This window comes from Carlito syrichta, unplaced genomic scaffold (genome assembly GCF_000164805.1).
Source record: "Carlito syrichta isolate Samal-C Ts95f unplaced genomic scaffold, Tarsius_syrichta-2.0.1 Scaffold304793, whole genome shotgun sequence".
NCBI lineage: Eukaryota > Metazoa > Chordata > Mammalia > Primates > Tarsiidae > Carlito > Carlito syrichta.
The window spans coordinates 37,523-58,899 of record NW_007248889.1 but is presented as its reverse complement, the minus strand read 5'-3'; the positions used below and the strand labels follow the sequence as shown (position 1 = coordinate 58,899).

The following is a 21,377-nucleotide window of genomic DNA, read 5'->3' as shown; positions in this document are numbered from 1 at the left end:
TGTAGAGATGAGGTCTCGCCAAGTGGCCCAGGCGGACTCGAACCCGCAGGCTCAGGCATTCCACTCGCCTCAGCCTCCCAAAGCGCAGATTACAGGCTGAGCCACCGAGCCCAGCCTGAATATTTTCTTTATCCATAAATTTTAGAATCAGTTGGTTGATATCCACGAGATAACTTCCTAGGACTTTTATTAGGATTGTGCTGATTCTAGATTGATCTGAGAAGAATTGGTGCCCTAACTATTAGGTCTTCCTATCTATGAACATAGAATATCTCTTCATTTATTTCATTGTTTTTATATTTCTTTCATCAGAATTGTATAGCTTTCATCTGTACGGGAACATATTTTATTAGATTTATACTTAAAAGTGTATTTTTTGGTGCTAATATAAATGATGTATTTTCTTAAATTTCAAGTTTCACTTGTTCTTTGCTGGCATATAGGCTTTTGTATATTAACTTCATATCTTGTAATCTTGTACTAAAATTGCTTATCAGTTGCAAGGTTTTTTGTTGTTGTTGGTTCTTGGACTTTTTCTGTATAAATAATCCTGTTACCTGCAAATAATGAGTTTTATATTTTCCTTCCCAATCTGTATACCTTTTATTTCCTTTTCCTGTCTTACTACATTCACTAGGACTCGCAGTGTGGTGTTTGTATAGGAATGTTGAAAGAGGAAACTTAAAATTATAAATTTTGGTACTTACATAGCAGCGGTCCCCAAGCTTTTTGACATCGGGGACCAGTTTTGTAGAAGGCCAGATGTGCAGTCAAACCTCACCGCTAATGTTAATCTGTATTTGTAGCCACTTCCCAGGGCTAGCATCACTGTCTGAGCTCCACCTCAGATTATCAGACATTAGATTCTCATAAGAAACGTGCAACCTAGATCCCTCACGTGTACAGTTCACATTAGGGATTGCGCTCCTAAGAGAATCTAATGCCACTGCTAGTCTGACAGGAGGCGGAGCTCAGGCAGTAATGTGAGTGATGGAGAGCAGTTGTAAATACAGATGAAGCTTGGCTCACTCGCCTGCCACTCACCTCCTGTTGTGCAGCCTGGTTCCTAACAGACTACAGACCGGTACTGGTCCATGGCCCATGGCCTGGGGACCCTGTTGTATAGGTACTAACACAAGTACCCTACATACTCTTTAGGAAAGAGGGGAGCGTGCCCTGCTCTGGAATGTATACAGATCGTCTCTGGAGAGAGGAAAGGCGGACATTTACAATCCCTGGAATATAAACAAGTATCTCAAGGGAAGATGTTTCTAGATGTCTTCAGAGGTCTCTGTCTTGAACTTATTAGGCTTATTTGCCAGTCAAAAATCTTTTAACCCAGATGACAACAATCTGTTTAGGAAGCAGCATGCAGAAACGTGAAAATATTTATGGATCATTGATTCTAACAGGGAAATGAAAGGTCATCTCCAAATCTGGAGTGTGTGATGTTGGCCAGCATAAACAGTAATAGCAGGCACAGTGTAAGCAATTAATCCTGGTGATTCAAGGCAGATAGAGGTAGTATGGCTGTCCAGTGGGGTGGCCATATGGAATGGTGGGTTTCTGGGCCTCCCTCTTTATCCCTGGTGCTGGAGTGAGGCCTAGGGGAGGTGTGGACATAGTTCCTCTGCATGCGTTCGTTCATGGCACAAGATGATTGGACCAAACTAGGTTTTTTAAGCTTAAAAATATGGAGGAATCTCAAATTTGCGAATTTTTTTGACCTGTTTACAGTCTAAATGACATCTTACTTCACTTTCCCTCTGACTCTAATTTCTATACCTCTATGTTTAAATCCTGCCCCCCCTTCCCCCGCCGTAGGATCTTCCCAATAACATGATTTACCAAGTTGCCATTAAGTCTCTTCCTCAAGACTGGCTGTGGTGTGAAACCTGGTGTGATGATGAATCCAAACAAAGAGCCAAAACAATTGATCTGGTGAGTGTCTGTGTTCTCATTCATCTGTAAGCAGATACAAAAATGCTCAAATAGAGATACTTTCTGTTTTACAAATGAAATTATACACATATTCGTTCCCTCACTTTTCCTACTGCTCAGTCTATTACACATTTAGTTAGGTTGGCAAGTATAGGGCTATTTCAGGGGCTTCCAAGACCACCCTCAGGTTTGATGATTCATGAAGAAGATTCACAGGATGCACGATATAATTGTACTCATGGCTATGATTTATTATGGTAAAATGATACAAAGCAAAGTCAGTAGAAGGAAAAGGTACATGGGGCAAAGAGAAAATTGGGAGCAAGATTCCAAGTTGCCTCTCTCTTTGTGAAATCACACAGGACAAGCTTAATCCTCAAGTAGCAAGAAATTCCACAACACTGTGAAGTGTTGCTTACCAAGGACACTTATTGGAGACCCAGTGCTTAGGGCTTTTACTGAGGGTTGGTCACTACATGAGGGCCTTTGCCTGAGACACACCAAAGTTTTCAACTTCCAGAAGAAAAGCAGGTGTTTAGCATAAGCCATAATGTTTGCACAAGTAATTTAGGCACGGTGAGACACTCTTATCAGGGAATGGTAGGAACCATCCTGAAACCTAAGTTTCCAGATACTGGCCAGGGGCCAACCTTACAAAGCAAAGGCCTTTCTAAGAAAAAGAGTCTCAGGTTTGCTATGCTAACTCTTCTCTGCATAAGGGTTGTTGAAAGAAAGGCCATGAGCTGGCTGAAAATGTTCATAGATTAGCTGTCATCGTAGCATGTCTTCAGTTTAGTTCTGCCAATGTGTTCCTCAAATAAAGGCAACGAAGACAGTTTTGTCTACTTAAATTATCCTATATGTGTCTATTTTTCTTCCTTATTTTTAAGAGTTTTTTTTTAGATTTTCATTTTAAGCAGTTTAACTATGCTATGCAATTTAACTCTCCTAAACATAAAATATTTCAAACTAGTTTATTTATTGTCTGACCAAACCTACATTTCAATACTATTTTATCTTTAATAGCTACAAGTAATAATACAGTTTTTTACCATATTATTATTATTAATTTTATTATTATTATTATTATTATTTTGAGTTGGAGTCTTACTCTGTCACCCAGACTGGAGTGCAGTGGCCGCTTCCGCCCACTGTAGCCTCAACCTGCTGGGCTCCGGCAATCCTTCCCCTCAGCCTGCCAAGTAGCTGGAGCTACAGGCGTGTGCTACCACACCCAGGTAATTTTTGATTTATTGTAGAGATGAGGTCTCACCAAGTTGCCCAGGCAGGTCTCGAACCCACAGCCTCAGGCAATCCACTCACCTCAACCTCCCAAAGCGCTGGAATTACAGGCTGAGCCACCAAGCCCGGCTACCATATTATTTTTAATACACTAATTTAAGTATAGAATAATTGTTTACAAAGTCTTCACTGAATAATAAACTATCAATATGTTAAGAGTTCATACACTTTTGAACAAAATAAGGGACATAACAAATAAAAAGTAGGGAACTTTTTCCAGATACTTGTAGAAATGTACATAGGAAATAGCATGTCAGCATGTTAGAATGCAGTTCTAAATGGTAGAATGTAGCAGAAACAAACAAAATGGCATTAAGAGGGAAGCAGGCCAGACTCGGTGGCTCAGCCTGTAATCTCAGCACTTTGGGAGGCTGAGGCAAGAGAATTGCCTGAGCCCACGGGTTCGAGACCCACCCAGACAACTTGGCGAGACCTCGTTTCTACAGTAAATCAAAATTTAGCCAGGTGTGGTAGCACGCTCCTGTAGTTCCAGCTACTTGGAAGGCTGAGGCGGAAGGATTGCTGGAGCCCAGTAGGTCGAGGCTGCAGTGGCCAGGAGCATGCCACTGCATTCCAACCTGGGTGACAGAGTGAGACTCCAACTCAAAAAAAAAAAAAAAGAGAGAAAGAGAGAGAGACGCAAGGAAATTTTATAAAGAGATGCCAAGAATATTGCTGATCATAATTATTAAGATGTTGTTAAGGTTATGTTGTGACAGATAAGGTTGTGACTCATACAGCTGTGATGTGAGTCTCCTTGGGAACTTTAGTGCTTGGGTTAACATGAACTATCATAATAAACCACCAAATTTTAGTGACTTCACACTCACTCAAGCAGCAAACCCAAGTGAATGTCCCCATCAATGAGTAGTTTTCCTGTGTGTTGTGACTCAGGGATTATTCTTTGTCCACGCATGGCTGCTCCTTTCAGTGCAGCAGCCACTTGCCACATGTGGCTCTTGAGCACTTAAAATGTTGCTAGTCTGAATTGGGATGTGCTGTAAGATAACACACACCAGGTTTTGAAGACTCAGTACAATAAAAAGAATGTAAAAATATCTCATTGCTAATTCTTACATTGATTATGTATTGACTAATAATATTTCAGATATATTGGGTCAAATAAAATATAGTATTAAATGTAGTATTAAAATTTATTTCACCTGTTCCTTTTACATTTTTATATGTGACTACAAGGAAATTTTAAATTACATATATGGTCTTCATATTTCTGTTGGATAGTGATGACTCAGAGAAAAAGGAAAAAAGAGTGTGCAGAACACATCGCGAATGCAAAGGTCCTAGTCCCTGGGTGGGAGTTGGTCATGCGTCCATATTTAGGTGTAGGAAGAACTGAGAAATGTCATTCCTGGATGGACAGCTACCTCCTAGCTGTAGCACCACTGCAGAAGGAGGAGCGGTGCGCATTCTGGTAATCAGCCTAACTGTCTTTCCCTTAGAAAAGCTTGAAAATAGAATGAGGAAGAGGGGAGGATGGGGGCCACGTGACAACACTGAGGGCATCGAGTTCACTAGCAGGGGGAGTGAGGGCCGGTTAGAAGCCCAAACTTCACCTGCATGCAGCCTACTCATGTAGGCTCATGTGTACCCCACATCTCTATAATAAAATAATTAAAAAAAAAAGATAGAATGAGAGACCATGCTATTTTGGACCAGTTTCTTGGGTGATGGAGGGGAAGCTAAGAGAATGTAGAAAAATCCCAAGGAAATAGCCTAACAGCCTCGTTTTGAAGGTGGCAATGGAAGTATTTATGAATGTCATGACACCATTTCAATCTAGGTCTCCCAACCTCAGTATTACTGGCATCTGGGGCTAATTCTTTGTTGTGGTGGCTTTTCTGTGCATTGTGGGGTATTCAGCGGTATTCCTGGCCTCTACCCACTAGATGGCAATAGCACCCCACCACTCCCCAGCCATGCCAGCCAAAATTTTCTCCAGACTTTGCCAAAGTTCCCCTAGGGGCATAATTACCCACTTACAAACTTTTGATAAAGATAGTAGCACAAAAAAGCCCAAAAATGTAACCTTCAGAAGAGGATGAGAGTTAAAAATTACATAACAACTTTAAAAAATAGAAAAAAACAAAACTAAAAAAACCCAAACCATCGTATTACAAAACAACTAAAGAAAACAGTATTATTTGAATAGTTTATGACACAGTTAAAATAGTTTCATTATCTTCACTGTACAGAAAACATTGCCTGTAAAAATTTCTGCAAAGAATATCTTGTTTTCTGTTTATTTCACAAATGTATCACTCTAGGAAAAAAATTACAGTGAATGAACTGAAAATATTTAGTGAGGAAAGGATTAAGACAACAGGCACACAGCTCATGACAAATAACTTTCCCCTAAGGCAATAAGAGGAAAGCAGATGGAGAAAATGTCAGACAGAAGTGAGCTTTACACCTTGTGTATTAGTGCTTTGTATATAGCAAATGGGCTGCTTTTATAACTTGGTGATGTTTATGCTCCTCCCATTATGTTTTCTGATATTAATAAATGGTAATTCTGTTCTTCACGTTGTTCAAGCCAAAGGCACTGGTGGCAAAGTCTTTGATGCTTCTCTTTTCTCACAGCTCACCCAATACATCAGCAAATCCTGTCTACTGTTCCTTCAGATACATCCAGTATCAGATTCTTATCTGCCTTCTCCTGTAATTTTTGCCTTTTAACTTTTAATTTATTTGCAGATAAATACATTAAGACCCACTTCCCCCCCTCCCAAAAAAAGTTAGGTGATATGTATCGGTCCTACTGTTAGTAAATGTGGAGTTGGAACCCTGAGAACGGAGATTCCACTTCCAGTGGTTTTCTACTGTACCTACAAAGCAGAAGTCTGCTATGTGCTTTTACAGAATGGTAATGTGATTAGCTCTTGTCAGAGCATTTTACAGAATTGCTCGACGAACTTCTTATGAACCTTCAGAATGTCTTTCAATGATTTTTGTTCAAATTTCTGATTGAGGTATTTTTATTAAACAATTATTACCCATGAGTTATTTCACTTGATCCTGTCTATACTTAACTTCCAATTCTTCAAGTACTTAATAGAGCTCTGGGGGGTTTTTTTGTTTTTTTTTTGTTTTTTTGAGTTAGAGTACTCTGTCGCCCAGACTGGAGTGCAGTGGTCGCTCCCAGCCACCGCAGCCTCGACCTGCTGGGCTCTGGCGATCCTTCTGCCTCAGCCTTCCGAGGAGCTGGAACTACAGGCGCGCTACCACGCCCGGCAAAGTTTTGATTTACTGTAGAGATGAGGTCTCACCAAGTTGCCCAGGTGGGATTACAGGCTGAGCCACCGAACCCGGCTGGGCTCTGGTTTTATAAAATGTGTTTTTTATTTCCCCTACTGACACAGCATTGTCCTCAAGTATTTTCTTTGTGTTTTCTGGAGTATGGTTTCTCTTTAACAAAATCTGTTTAAACTTTCAGTGTAATAATCCCAAAACAAAAGAACCCAAACTAAAAGCTGCTGCCAGGATTGTCCCAGAATGGGTGGAGTATGATACGGAGATAAAGCAACTATTAGATCATCTTGAAAATGAGAAGAAAAATGCAAGTAAGTCATTATCCTGCAGTGGTATCTGATTCATATGTTGCACTAATGAGATTAAATTACCAAATGATCAGCCACAAGATAGAGGTGAAAAATGAAAGTCAAAGGAATACTTGTCTTTAAGATTTCACTGAATTTCCCAAATGTGAAAATTCAAGCAAGTCCTGAAAAATTAACATAGTTAACTAAAAGTATTACTCCCTGTCTCCTAAATTGATCTTGTACATAATACAGTTTTCCCCACATGTTCATGGTTCTAATATCCTTACTCATGGCTAGAGAGTGACTTGGATTCTATTTGCATCCATTTGAAAAAAATATGCTGTTATCATGGCATTTCATCATCCTACATAAGCGTTCAACAAGTATGTGTTGAATTTATTTATTTATTTTATTTTTATTATTATTATTTTTTTGAGTTGGAGTCTCACTCTGTCGCCCAGACTGGAGTGCATTGGCCGCTCCCGGCCACCGCAGCCTCAACCTGCTGGGCTCCGGCGATCCTTCCGCCTCAGCCTTCCAAGTAGGCAGAATTACAGGCATGCGCTACCATGCCTGGCTGATTTTTTGATTTATTGTAGAGATGAGGTCTCGCTGCCCAGGTGGGTCTCGAACCCACGGGCTCAGGCCATCCACTCACCTCAGCCTCCCAAAGGCACGGGATTACAGGCTGTCCCACCGAGCCCAGCTTGTTGAATTTATTTTTAAAGCTGATATGAACCTCTTGATTCCCTAATAATTCTCTTTTCCTGTCATTGTCGCCTGACTCTCTCTATTGTTATTAACTCTTTTTTAAAAAGAACTCTGAGCTCCTATTGTGTTCCAGTCAGTATGTAAGAGACTTTCACTAGGTTATATTAGTTAATCCTTCAATAATTCTCGGTAGCTCAGAATACAATTATCATTTTCCTCAGCTTTACTTTTTAGGGAAGTTGAAATGATTATATATAAACTTTCTCATATAAACATGAAATTGTGTTTCATCTTGACTTATTGTTTTCCTTTTTAAAAAAAATTTTTTTTGGTGTATCTGGGAAGTTAACTATTTAAGACACACCCATATATATATAGTAAGTTAGTACAGATAAATTCAGAAGAAAACATTATTCTGTAAGTGGTATGATATAAATCTTTTTAAAGGGAGAAAAAGGTAAAAGAAGACAAGGGAAGAGGAAGAGAAGGAAAGAATGCAAAAAAAGAAGGAAGAGAGGAAAACCACCTCAACAAAAATTTTTAAATGCACAAAACACAGTTTAAATGTTTTATCAAACTGAGAAAGAGTTAAAAGATTAATAATGCCCACTGTCAGTGAGGGTGTTGGCAAATGAGCACTTTCAGATAGGGATACATAGGGTAGCTGTTTAAATTAAGTAAATTTTATGTGCACAAAAATATAAAGTGTATATGCTCTTTGACCCAGCAATTCACCTTAGGAAATTTGCGTTTAAAAAAGAAAAATGGACAGGGCTTAGTGGCTCAGCCTGCAATCCCAGCACTTTGGGAGGCCAAGGTGAGTGGATTACCTGAGCCCACCGGTTCAAGACCTTCCCTGGCAACTTGGCGAGACCTCATCTCTACAATAAATCAAAAATTAGCTGGCTGTGGCAGCATGCACCTGTAGCTCCAGCTACTTGGAAGGCTGAGGCAGAAGGATGGCCGGAGCCCAGCAGGTCGAGGCTGCGGTGGCCAGGACCGTGCCACTGCACTCCAGTCTGGGCGACGGTGTGAGACTCCAACTCAAAAAAAAAAAAAAGAAAAATTATCTGCATGCTGTTATGCTTATTGTAGCATTATTTTAAGTTATGAAATAGAAATAGTCTCTCCAACAATAGACATTGGTTATATAAGCATTGATACATATAAGCAATTAAACGTAGGGTAGCCTTTCAAGAGAAATGAAATATATTTCTGCTGACAGTACATTTTTAATTTACAAAAATAAGTTATAGAACAATGATTGATCACATTTCCATTAAAGAAAACTTGTATGTCTTTGTGTGTGTGTTAGTACAGTTACATATATAAATAAGGGAGAGAAGTTTTATGAAAGAGATAGTTGGTTTTTAAACTTAAGTACAAATATAAGACATGTTTATTATAAATATTAGAACAACATGGAAATATAAGAATAAAATTAGAAGTCCTCTTATTTACTCAAACCTCGAGAGGTACTCATTTTCAAGGATATGGTATATCTTTGATAACTTTTACTTGTCTTGTACATTGTATCTGTTTGCTAGGGCTGCCATAACATAGTGCCACAAACTCGATGGTTTAAACAACAAAAATTTATTGTCTCGCAGTACTAGAAGCTGGAAGGCCAAGATGAAAGAAAATATCTGCAGAGTTGGTACCTCTTAAGAGCTCTGAAGGAAGGATTTGTTTCATGCCCCACTCTTGACTTGTAAATGGATATCTTCTCCCTATGTTTCTTTACATTGTCTTTACATTCTCTGTCCTCATTCTGTAAGGACAACAGTCATTGCATAGGGTCCACCCTATCGACCTCATTTTAACTTGATTACCTCTGTAAAGACCCTGCTTCCAAATACAGGAGGTTAGGATTCAACATATGAATTTGAGGGCCCCAGAATTCACATGTTTTTGAATATATAAATTCAACCCGTAACATGAGTGAAGTTGAAAATCTTATAATATATTTTAAGGTTATTAGTATTTCCACTGTTTATTTGCCCATTTTTTCTAGAGGATTATTGCCTAACACTGGAAAAAAAATAATCTTTATTTCACAAATCTGTTGCCACCTTTATCATATACTAAATTCCAATATTATTTTATGTCTTGTTTGGCACTTTTTATTCTGTTCCATTGGTCTCTGTCAATACATATGTCAATTATATACTGCCTTAATTATCAAGACTTACATCAAGTAGGGCTAGCCTCCCCTAACTGCTCTACTTTGGTTTGTTTGTTTTTTCCTGTGTATTCTTATTTGCTTATTTTTCCATACAAACCTTAGAATCAGCTATCTAGTTTGAGAACATTTTCTGTGTTTTTTTTTTTTAGGGGGCAGTGGGCAGAAAGAGGATTACATTAATAGTTAACTTGGAAGAATTGAAATCTTCACAACTGTTCTTCCTTAGAATACATTTTCTTTCTATATGTTCAAGTCCAGTTTTATGTTTGTGAGAAATCATAACACTTTAATCATATGTTTATTGCAGCACTATTCACAATAGCAAAAATATTGAACCAACCATGCTGTCCATCAAAACTGAACTGGATAAAAAAATGTGGCACCTGTACACGGTGGAATATTACACAGCCATAAAGAAGGACAAAATTGTGGACTTCACAGCAACTTGGATGGATTTAAAGTCTATCATATATGAATATATTCTATATATTCTAAGAGATATGTGATCATATATCTCTTTTTAAGCTTATTTCTAGCTATTTTGTCATCTTGCCACTATTATAAATGAAATTTTTCTCTTCCAATATCTCTTCTTTACTGGTGGTTGCTTGTACATAAAAAGATTATTGTTTACATGGATTTTCATTTTCCATGATCATATAGAATTTTCATGCTGTTTATAGTAATGTCTCAGTTATTCTCTTTTTTAATTTTAATTTTAAATTTTATCTTTTTTTAATTTTTATTTTTTAAAGTTGTGGGGTACAAGGCAGGATTGGGTACGCAAGTGTTTTGCATCCAGGGGACATTTGGGGCTCTCATTGGACCTCACTTTGCCCGGACTGGTGTCAGGACCTCTTACTGATGCTATGTGCCCCCCGACCCCCCGGCAGTGTTCTGCTACTGCCGAGAACTTTTTTGTGATAACGTGTACTTCAGGGTCTACTTATGAGTGAGTACATGTGGTTCTTAGTTTTTCTTTCTGTGACAGAGTACTGCGTGTGATAGACTCTAAATCCAGCACTACAGTACTGAAGTTAAGAATGATTAAGATGTTGTGCTTTTGACCACAATAAAATGTGGAGAAAAGGAACACTTCTACCAAAAATAGAGAAGGGGGAGAAAAAGTGGACAAAACAATAAGCTTGCTTACTGCTTTATTTATAATAACTGGGAGTCAAATGATGTTGAAAGCAAACAAATCTAATAGAAGCTTAAACTATTTAAGACTATAGGAAAGAGAAACATCAAGAAAAGTAAAGTTATTTTTAATTTTTTAGCTTATTTTAGAATATTATAATTTTCATCTTATACAGTTGTTGTGCACATTTTATTGTGGTCAAAAGCACAACATTTACCATCTTAATCATTCTTTTTTTTTTTTTTCGAGTTGCAGTCTCACTCTGTTGCCCAGACTGGAGTGCAGTGGCCGCTTCCGGCCACTGCAGCCTTGACCTGCTGGGCTCTGGCGATCCTTCCACCTCAGCCTTCCAAGTACTTGGAACTACAGGCATGCGCTACCACACCCAGCTGATTTTTTGTTGTTGTTGATTTATTGTAGAGATGAGGTCTCACCAAGTTGCCCAAGCGGGTCTCGAACCCGCGAGCTCAGGCAATCCACTCACCTGAGCCTCCCAAAGCATGGGATTACAGCCTGAGCCACTGAGCCTGACTCTTAATCATTCTTAACTTCAGTACTGTAGTGTTGAATATATTCACATTGTTTTGAAACAGATCTCCAGAACATTTTCATTTGCAAATCTGTAACTCTATACTTATTAAATAGCACCTCTCTTTTAATCCCTGCCTCAGTCCCTGGGAACCACCATTTTTTGTGCCGTCTGAGTTTGACTACCATTGATACTTCATATAAGTGGAATCACACAGTATTTGTCTTTTTGTGACCGGCTTATTTCACACGGCATAATGTTCTCGAGGTTTATTCGTGTTGTAACATGTGACAGGATTTCCTTCCCTTTTAAGAGGCTGAATAATATTTCATTGTGTGTGTATCACATTTTGTATATTCGTTCATCCATCAGTGGACATTTAGGTTGCGTCCATCTCTTAGCTATTGTGAGTGTGCAGCTATGGATATATGAATATGCAAATATCTCTTCAAGACACTGCTTTCAATTCATTTGGATATGTTTCCACGAGTGAGATGACCGAATCATGTCATTTTTTTTATAGCTATGGGGTCTTGCTGTGTTACCCAGGCTGTCTATTTTTAATTTTTAAAGGAACTTTTATTTCCCATGGCAGTTGTCCCATTTTCTGATTCCATCAACAGTGCACAAGGGTTCTAATTTCTCCATAGCCTCCCCAACACTTGCTATTTTCTCTTCTTCAGCCTGATGTGTCTGAGTTGGTCATTTCATTGTGGTTTTGATTTGCATTTCTCTTATGATTAGTGATATTGACTCTCTTTTCATGTGCACATTGACAATTTGTATAGCATTTTTGAAGAGATGTCTATTCAATCCTTTGCCCATTAAAAAATGTGTTTAATGTTTAGATTCATGTGGTACATTTGCAGGTGTGTTGCATGGTGTGTATGGTACCCAATGGGTTGTTTTTCAGTCCTTGCCTGTCTCCCTTTCCTCCCCTCTTGAGAGTCCTCAGTGTCTGTTGTTCCCATCTTTATGTCTGTGTGTTCCCAATGTTTAGCTCCCACTTATAAGTGAAAACCATCAGTATTCAGTTTTCTGTTTCTTTGTTATTTTGCTGAGAATAATTATCTTCAGCTGCATCCACATTGCTGCAAAGGACATAATTTTGTTCTACTTTATGTCTGTGTAGTACCCCTTGGTATATCTGTACCACAGTTTCTTTATCTTATCACTGTTAATGGGCACCTAAGTGCATTCCATGTTTTTGCTATTGTGAGTAGTGCGGCAATAAACATATTGCAGCCGGTGTCTTTGGTAAAGTGATATATGCTCCTTTGGGTATATCCCTCAGTAGTGGGATTTCTGGATCAAATGGTAATTCTACTTTTAATTCTTTGAGAAATCTTCAAATTGCCTACCACAGGGACTGAATTGCCTTACATTCCCACCAAGTGTATGAGTGTTTCTTTTCTCCACAACCTTACCAACATCTATTTTGTTGTTGTTGTTGTTTTAATAATAGTCACTCTGACTGTTATGAGTTGATATCCCATTGTGGTTTTGATTTACATTTCTCTGATGTTTAGTGACGAACATTTTTAAATATGTTTATTGGGTGCGTGCATACTTTCTTTTGAGAAGTGTTCATTCATTTCCTTTTGCCCATTTTTTAATGAGATTATTTTTCCCCTCCCATTGATTTGTTTAAACTCCTTTTAGATTCTGGATATTAGTCCTTTGTCAGATGCATAGTTTGCAGATATTTTCTCCCATTCTGTAGTTGTCTATCAACCAACTGTCAATAGCTAATAACAGTTAAATAGTTAGAACTGTCAAGTTTCTTTTGCTGTACTGAAATCTTTATTTAATTAGGTCCTACTTGTCAGTTTTTTTGCTGCATTTCCTTTTAGGACTTGGTCATAAATTCATTGCCTAGGCCAATGTCCAGTAGAGTGTTACCTAGGCTTTCTTCCAGATTTTTATGGTTTGGGGTTTCCAGATTTTTATGGTTTGGGTTCCCTAGGCTTTACTTCCAGATTTTTAAGCCTTTAATTTATACGGGGTGAAAGGAAGCAATGCAGTATCATTTTTCTACATATGGTTGGCCAGTTTCCCCAGCACTGTTTATTGAATAGGGTGTCCTTTCCCCAGTGTTTATTTTTTTCAGCATTGTCAAAGATCAGTTGGTTTGAAGTCAGCAGCCTCATTTCTGGAATCTCTATCCTATTCCATTGATCGATGTGCCTGTGTTTGTACTAGTACTATGCTGTCTTCATTACTGTAGTCTTATAGTAAAGTTTCAAGTCCAGCAATATATACCTCCAACTTGGTTCTTTTTGCTTAGGGTTACTTTGGCTATTCAGGCTCTATTTTGCTTCCACGTGAATTTAAGTATTATTTTTTCTAGGTCTGTAAAAAAATGAGGATAGTAGTTTAATAGGGATTGTGTTGAATCTATAGATTGCTGTGGGCAGTATGACCTTTTTTTTTTCTTTCTTTCTTGAGTTGAAGTCTCACTCTGTCACCTAGGCTGGAGTACAGTGGCACACTCACGGCCACCCCAGCATCGACCTGCTGGGCTCCGGCAATCCTTCCGCCTCAGCCTTCCTAGTAGACAGAACTACAGGCACGCACTACCATGCCTGGCTAATTTTTGATTTATTGTAGAGATGATGTTTCACCAAGTTGCCCAGGCTGGTCTTGAACTCGTGGACTCACTTGCTTCAGCCTCCCAAAATGCTGGAATTACAGGCTAAGCCACCAAGCCTGGCCCAGTATGACCATTTTAATGATATTGATTCTTCTAGTCCATGAACATGGAATTTTTAAAAATTTTTGTATCATCTTTGATTTCTTTCCGCAGAGTTTTGTAGTTCTCATAGTAGAAATCTTTCCCTTTCTTTGTTAGATGTTTTCTCAGGTATTTTATTTTTGTGTATGTGGCTATTATAAATGGGATTGTGCTTTACATTTGGTTCTCAACTTGAACATTATTGGTGTATAGAAATCCTACTGATTTGGAGTGTTGATTTTGCATTCCAAGACTCTACTAAAGTGACTTAGCTCAAGTATTTTGGTGGATTTTCTAGATATAGAATCATATCATCTGCAAAAAAGGATAATTTAACTACTTCTTTTTCCCGTTAGATACCTTTTCCCGTTTGGATGCCTTTTAGTTTTTCTTTTGCCTGATTGTTCTAGTTAGGAATTCCAGTACAATACTGTGCTAAATAGGAGTGGTGACAGTGGACAGCCTTGTCTTGTTCTGGTGCTTAGAGGGAATGCTTCCAATGTCTGCCCATGCAGTATGTTGTCTGTAGGTTTGTCATAGATGGCTCTTATTATTTTGAAGTATGTTCCTTTGATGCCTAGTTGGTTGAGTATTTCTATTATGAAGGGATGTTGAATTTTATCAAATACTTTTTCTGTATCTATTGAGATAATCATGTGGTTCTTGTTTTTACTTCGTTTATGCGTTAGATTACACTTATTGATTTGTGTATTTTCAGTCAACCTTACATCCCAGGAATAAAACCTACCTGATCATGAGAATGATCTTTTTGGTCATTCAAAATGTGTTCTTGTGTGCAGTTTGCTAGTATTTTGTTAACGATTTTTGCATCTATGTTCATCTGTGTTCATACCAACCTATAGTTTTCTTTTATCATTGTGTCTTTGCTGTATTTTGGTATCAGGATGATATGTGCTTCATAGAATGAGTTAGGGAGTAGTCTGTCCTCCTCGTTATTTCTGGAATAATTTCAGTAAGATTAGTGCCAATTTTTCTTGTACATCTAGTAGAATTTGTGAATCCATGTGGTCCAGGATTTTTTTTTTGATAGATAGTTATTTTATTACTGACTCAATTTTGAGGCTCTGTTCAGGGTTTCAGTTTCTTCCTATTATAATCTTGGGAGGTTGTGTGTTTCCAGGAATTTTCTGTTTTCTCTGTATTTTCTTGTTGACATGCATACAGATGTTTATAATAATTTCTAAGAATCTTTTGTATTTCTTTGGGATCGATTGGAGTGCCACCTTTTTATTTCCGATGGCATTTATTGTCTCTCTCTTTTTTTTTTAATTTTGTTAATCTGGCCAGCATTCTGTCAGTCTTGTTTAGCCTTTCAAAGAATCAGCTCTTCAATTCACTTATCCTTTGTAGTGTGTGTGTGTGTGTGTGTGTGTGTGTGTGTGTGTGTGTGTGTGTGTGTGTCCATTTTCTTTGAATTCTGTTCTGATTTGGAAGATTTATTCTGCTGGCTTTCGGTTTAGTTCCTGTTTTCCTAGTTCCTTTAGGTATGACGTAGGTTGTTTATTGAGATCTGTCTTCTTGATGTAAGCCTGTTTCTGTTAAATTTTCCTCTTAGCACGGAGGTTTGCTATGTTGTATCTTTATTTTTATTTGTTTCAAAAAAATTTTTAATTTTTATCTTGATTTCTTTGTTTACTCAAAACCGTTCACAAGCAAGTTGTTTAGTTTCTATGTTCTGTGTAGTTTCAAAAGTTCCTCTTAGGATTGATTTCTGGTTTTTTTCTAGTGTAGTCAGAGAAGATGCATGGTATGATTTCGATTTTTAAATTTTTATTAAGGCTTGATTTATGACTAGACATGTCATTGATCTTGAGTATGATCCGTGTGCGAATGAGAAGAATGTATAGTCTGTGGTTTGTGGGTAAAGCATTCTTTAGATGTCTGTTAGGTCCAGTTGGTCAGGAGTTGAATTTAAGTTTATAATTTCTTTGTTAGTAATTCTGCCTTGATGATCTTTCTAAAGTTGTTACTGGGATGTTGAAGTCGCCTGCTATTATTGTGTGGCTGTCCTCTCTTAGATTTAGTACTGATTGTTTTACACATCTGGGTGCTCCAGTGTTGGGTGTATATATATTTAGGATAGTAATTTCGTCTTATTGGATTGAGCCCTTTATGATTATGTATTGCCCTTCATTGTCCTTCCTTTCTTTCTTTCTTTCCTTCTTTCTTTCTATCTTTTCCTCCCTCCCTCCCTCTCTCTCTCTCTCTCTCCCTCTCTCTCTTTTTCATGTTGTTGGTTTAAAGTCTGTTTTATCTAACACAAGAATAGTGACTCCTGCTTTTTTTGTTTTCCATTTGCATGGTAGATCTTTCTCTATTCCTTTACCTTGAGCCTGTGGGTGTCACTAGAGGTAAGATGGGTCTCCTGGAGACAGCAGAAGGATGGGGGCCTGTTTCTTTTTTCCAGTTTGTCACTCTGTATCTTTCAAGGTTACTAGAAACGTGAGGATTTGCTCCTGTCATACTGTTGTTAAGAAGTTGTTCTGTGGTCTCAGTTCTTTGGATGATTTATGTGGTCTATAAACTATATGCTTACTTGTGCTTTTGTTTTAGGTAGCATTGTTCTTTCATTTCTATGTTTACAACTCCTTTAAGCATCTCCTGTCTTCTAGTCTAGAAGTGGCAAATTCCCATAGCACTTGCTTATCTAAGGACTTTGGACTTTATTTCACCATTGTCTATGAAGCTTAGTTTGGCAGGGTAGGAAATTCCTGGCTGGCATTTCTTTTCTTGAAGAATGTTAAAGACCAGGCGTAGTGACTCAAGCCTATATAATCCCAGCACTTTGGGAGGCTGAGGTGAGAGGATCGCCTGAGTCCACGGGTTCGAGACCAGATTGGGCAACTTGGTGAGACCTCATCTCTACAATTAACCAAAAAATTAGCTGGGCATGGTGGCTCCAGCTACTCCATGCCTGTAGTTGGACTCCAGCTAGTTGGAAGGCTGAGGTGGAAGGATTACCTGAGCCCAGCAGGTTGAGGCTGCAGTGGCCGTGAGCGTGCTACTGCACTCCAGCCTAGGTGACAGAGTGAGACTCCAACTCAAAAAGAAAAAAAAATGTTAAAAACAGGTCTCCAATCTCTTCTGACTTGTAAAACTTTTTTTCTGTGATTCTGATGGGTGTCCCTTGGTAGGTGTTCTATCCTTTCTGTCTAGCTGCCTTTAAGATTTTTTTCATCCATGCCTATTTTTAAAAACAGGTTATTTGAATTTTTTGTTGAGTTGTAGATATTCTTTATATATTCTGAATATGATTTCCTTATCAAATATATGACTTGCAGATATTTTCTCTCATGTAGTAGTTGTCTTTCCACTCTGTTGATTGTGGGAGTTTTTTTGGGTGGTTTTTTTTTTTTGAGTTGGAGTCTCACTCTGTCACTCAGGCTGGAGTGCAGTGGCACTACTCACGGCCACCCCAGCGTCAACCTGCTGGGCTCTGGCGATCCTTCCACCTCAGCCTTTCAAGTAGCTGGAACTACTACAGGTGCACACTTCCACACCTGACTTTTTTTTTTAATTGTAGAGATGAGGTCTCGCCAAGGTGCCCAGTCTGGTCTCAAACTCACAGGCTCAGGCAATCCACTTGCCTTGGCCTCCCAAAGTGCTAGGATTACAGGCTGAGCCACCAAGCCTGGCCAATTGTGTTTTTTGACTCATCAAAGTTTTTAGGTTTAATGTACTTTCATCTTTTTTGCTTTTATTGTTTGTGTTGTTGGTGTCATCTGCAAGAAGTAATTGCTAAGTCCAATATCAAGGTTTTTCTGTTTTTCTCTAGGATTTTAATAATTTTGGGTCTTACATTTAGGTTTTTACCCATTTTGAGTTTTTTTGTATGTGATGTAAAATAAAGATACAACGTTATTGTTTTTCAAGTGGATATTCCATTTGGCCAGCCCCATTTGTTGTAGAGACCATCATTTATCCTATTGAATGTTCTTGGCACCCTTGTTGAACATGAGTTGATTATATACACAGGGCTTTATTTCTGGACTTTTTATTACATTGGTATATTTGTCTGTCTTGAAACCAGGACCACACTGCTTTCATTACTGTAGTTTTATAACATGTCATAAAATCAGGAAGTGTTAGTCTTCCAACTTTCTTCTTCTTTTTCACAATTTTTTCATCATTCCTTGTGATTCCTGATTTTAGGATGACTTTTTTATCTCTACAACAAAAAAGTGTCATTGAGATTTTGATAGGGATAGTGTTGAATCTGTGGATTGCTTTGGGTAGTATAAACCTTTAAATAATTTTAAATCTTCCATGAACTTGGGGTGTCTTTCCATTTATCTGTGTCTTACTTCATTTCTTTCAGCAATTGTTTGTAGTTTTCAGTGTATAAGTATTTTACCTCCTCAGTTAGGTTTATTTCTAATTATTTTGTTCCTTTTGATTCTATCATAAATGGAATTGTTTTCTTCATCCTATGCATTTTAAAATATTTTTATTTTCTCTTGTATATTTACTCCTTCTATCTGTGTACTGAGAAAATTCCTGGACTTTATCTTTCATCTTTCTATTAATTCATTTTAGAGGGATAATTACTATTAATTTCCAACACATTGTTCCCTTCTTCCTTTTTTAAAATTTGAGTTTGTTCTTGTTTTATGATACTGACTTTTTCAGTATCTCTCTTTTTTTCTTTTTCTTTTTAACCGGGGTCTCACTCTGTTGCCCAGGCTAGAGTGTAGTAGCATGATCAGACTCAATCTCCTGGGCTCAAGTGATCCTCCTTCCTCCCGAGTAGCTGGTATAACAGGTACATACCACCATGCCCAACTAATTTTTTTTCTTTTGGAAAGAGGAAGTTTTGCTGTGTTGCCCAGGCTAGTCTCGAACTCCTAGGTTCAAGCAATACTTCCATCTTGGCCTTCCAAAGTTTTGGTATTACATACCTGGGCCACCATGTCGATCTCTACTATCTTTTGAAAATACTAGTTATAATTATTTGAAGTATTGCTTTGATTATCTTGGTTACCTTTGTTCCTTAGAGTGAGTTGTTTTTTCGTGTTCATCTTGGTCCCTTTTTCTTTTGTTATCGGTCTTTCTCAAATACTTGCAAATCCTTGGCTGTTTATATATATTTAAGAATGAAAAATTAGATTGATCAATATAGATAGCGGACCTGATTTTCCTCTTCCATGGGTAAATGTGTTTGTTTCTTTAATAGCCTTCCCTGAGCGGAAGAGTTAATCAGTTCTAGGTACAGTAGGCATGGTCTACAGCTGGCAGGCTGCTCTTTGTGTGTGTGGACATGGAATAGACCAGAACCCATCTCCCACGCCTCCCTGCAGGCCCAGGGGAGGGTGCTTTACTCAAGAATGCAGAGTAGACCATCCCATATACACATCTCTCTCTCGTCCACCTTGCTTCTCTCTCTTTGTCTCTCTGTCGCTCAATAGATTTGTTCCATTTTTCTTTCACGAATAGGCTTACACTATTTATCTTGGAGCCAATACCAGGTTGTTAGTTTCTGTCTGGGATTCAGAAGAATGAGAGTGGAGAGCTCTCATTTTCACAGGTTTTCTAGACATTCCTTCACCCCAATTGCTTCACTGTCTGACTCATTACCACCGGTGTCTGTGAGGAGGCTCCTCCCTCAAGGAAGCCAGCTCATCACCTTGTGTTTAATGCATCAGTATTCTCCTGTTTCCCATCTCTAGAAATGTATTGATAACTCTGCCCAACAATGTCTCATAACCACTTGCCTCATTCTCATTACTGCCTTTCTCTTTTGTATTTATGATCCTTCCAGTGTAACTTAGTGGAGTGAAAAACATAGTTTGCTATCTTGAATTGTGGATCAGGATGCATCTAAATTGTACCTGAAAATACTGTTTTGGGTTCTCAGGCTCTTAAATCAGCTAGTGACAGCTGAATTCTGCAGGAGAGGAGACCATGTTGGTCTTCTCAGAGTCTTCATTAGAATTGTTCTCGCATGTGCATAGCAGTTATGTCACTGTGTGCTGTGTCCTCCCATCCTAGAAAAGGACTGTCTGTGTTCTCATTAAGGGCAGGATACTTTGTTCATGGTGAATCATCTGTTGTAGTCGTCAAGGCCTCCATCTGCCAGATGGGGAGCTGGATCCTAGAGATTAGAGATAAATGAAATGTGCTCCGTGTCCTGAGAGACTCGTGGGAGTCCACACTCCAGGTGGGTAAAAAGACAAGTTGTTATGATACAGTGTAAGAGACACCACCATGTACGAGAGCTCCTCTCATGTTGCATAAGGAAGCATATAGGTACTAAACGAACGAAAGGATCTTCAGTCAACAGCGGTGCTTTTTTAAAACCCCATACCTCAGTGATACTCATGCTAATTGCACATTTTAGATTTCAAGAACTTAGTAAACTTTTCTCTCAAGAACTTAGTAAAACTTTTCTCTCCTACAGTTTTGACACATGATGAACTCTAGCACTGTTTACGTGAGAAGGAAACGTGGATGCATGACAAGGAATCTGCTGCCTGCTGGGGACATGTGGAACCAATGCTGAGACTTTTTGAAGTTTTGTTAAGATCAGTGACATATTCTTCAATTTTTAAAAAATCTTAATTATTTAAGAGACATGTGCTTAATGTATTGAATGAGTCTAAGTTATATTTAAGTACTTAAATATAAATATAAAATAAATATATTCGAGTATTTATAACTAGATTGTTTCTTTTTCCTGGTTACTGAAAACACTGGGTTTTTGCCAGTTAGGGTTTGGCGTTTTGCCAGATAGCCCAGTAGTGGGTATCTGACTGGCTAGTCCTCATAGATGTTTATCAGACCATCTACATCCTTTTGCATCCAGCTTTATGTGCATTCATGGTTCCTTATTCACAAAATGCATTTAAAGTTAGATAACACTATTTTGTGCTTTTTCTTCTGAGAAAGAAAAAGACTCATGATTGTATCAGAGTAATAAAAAGTAATTACACCCATTTATACTGTGTTTTAACCCTTTGCACTCGGAGACACCGCATGGATTGCTGACCGGCAACTCGACCACACTTTATGAAACAGTGAAAAACTATCAGTTCACATAGCGTTGGAACCAGTTATGTGATTGCAGTGATATTGGCTTATCTCCTAATTCATTTGTAAAATACAGAGTAAAATAGTCCATTAGTTCTCTTATATTACTTGCTGTTTGTGGTCCTGTTGTTTGAGGATACACAACAAAATTTATTCTCACCGGAGGACCTGTTTCTGTAACATCTTCCCATTCTGCACTTGGCGATATGTTGTCTTCTATGTCTTCG

General features: G+C 38.3%; 1 protein-coding gene across 1 annotated transcript in view; it reads left to right on the top strand.

Annotated features, from left to right (window-relative positions):
* Positions 1–20,776, top strand: part of LOC103263296 (UDP-glucose:glycoprotein glucosyltransferase 2-like) — a gene marked incomplete at its 5' end in the record, with an annotated part of 84,197 nt that extends 63,421 nt beyond the window's left edge. Inside the window, 3 exons of the mRNA XM_008060983.1 lie at positions 1,825–1,941; positions 6,698–6,824; positions 20,522–20,776. Coding sequence (XP_008059174.1) covers positions 1,825–1,941; positions 6,698–6,824; positions 20,522–20,544 — 267 coding nt within the window. The remainder of the gene's footprint in view (positions 1–1,824; positions 1,942–6,697; positions 6,825–20,521) is intronic.
* Between the last annotated feature and the right edge of the window lie 601 nt (positions 20,777–21,377).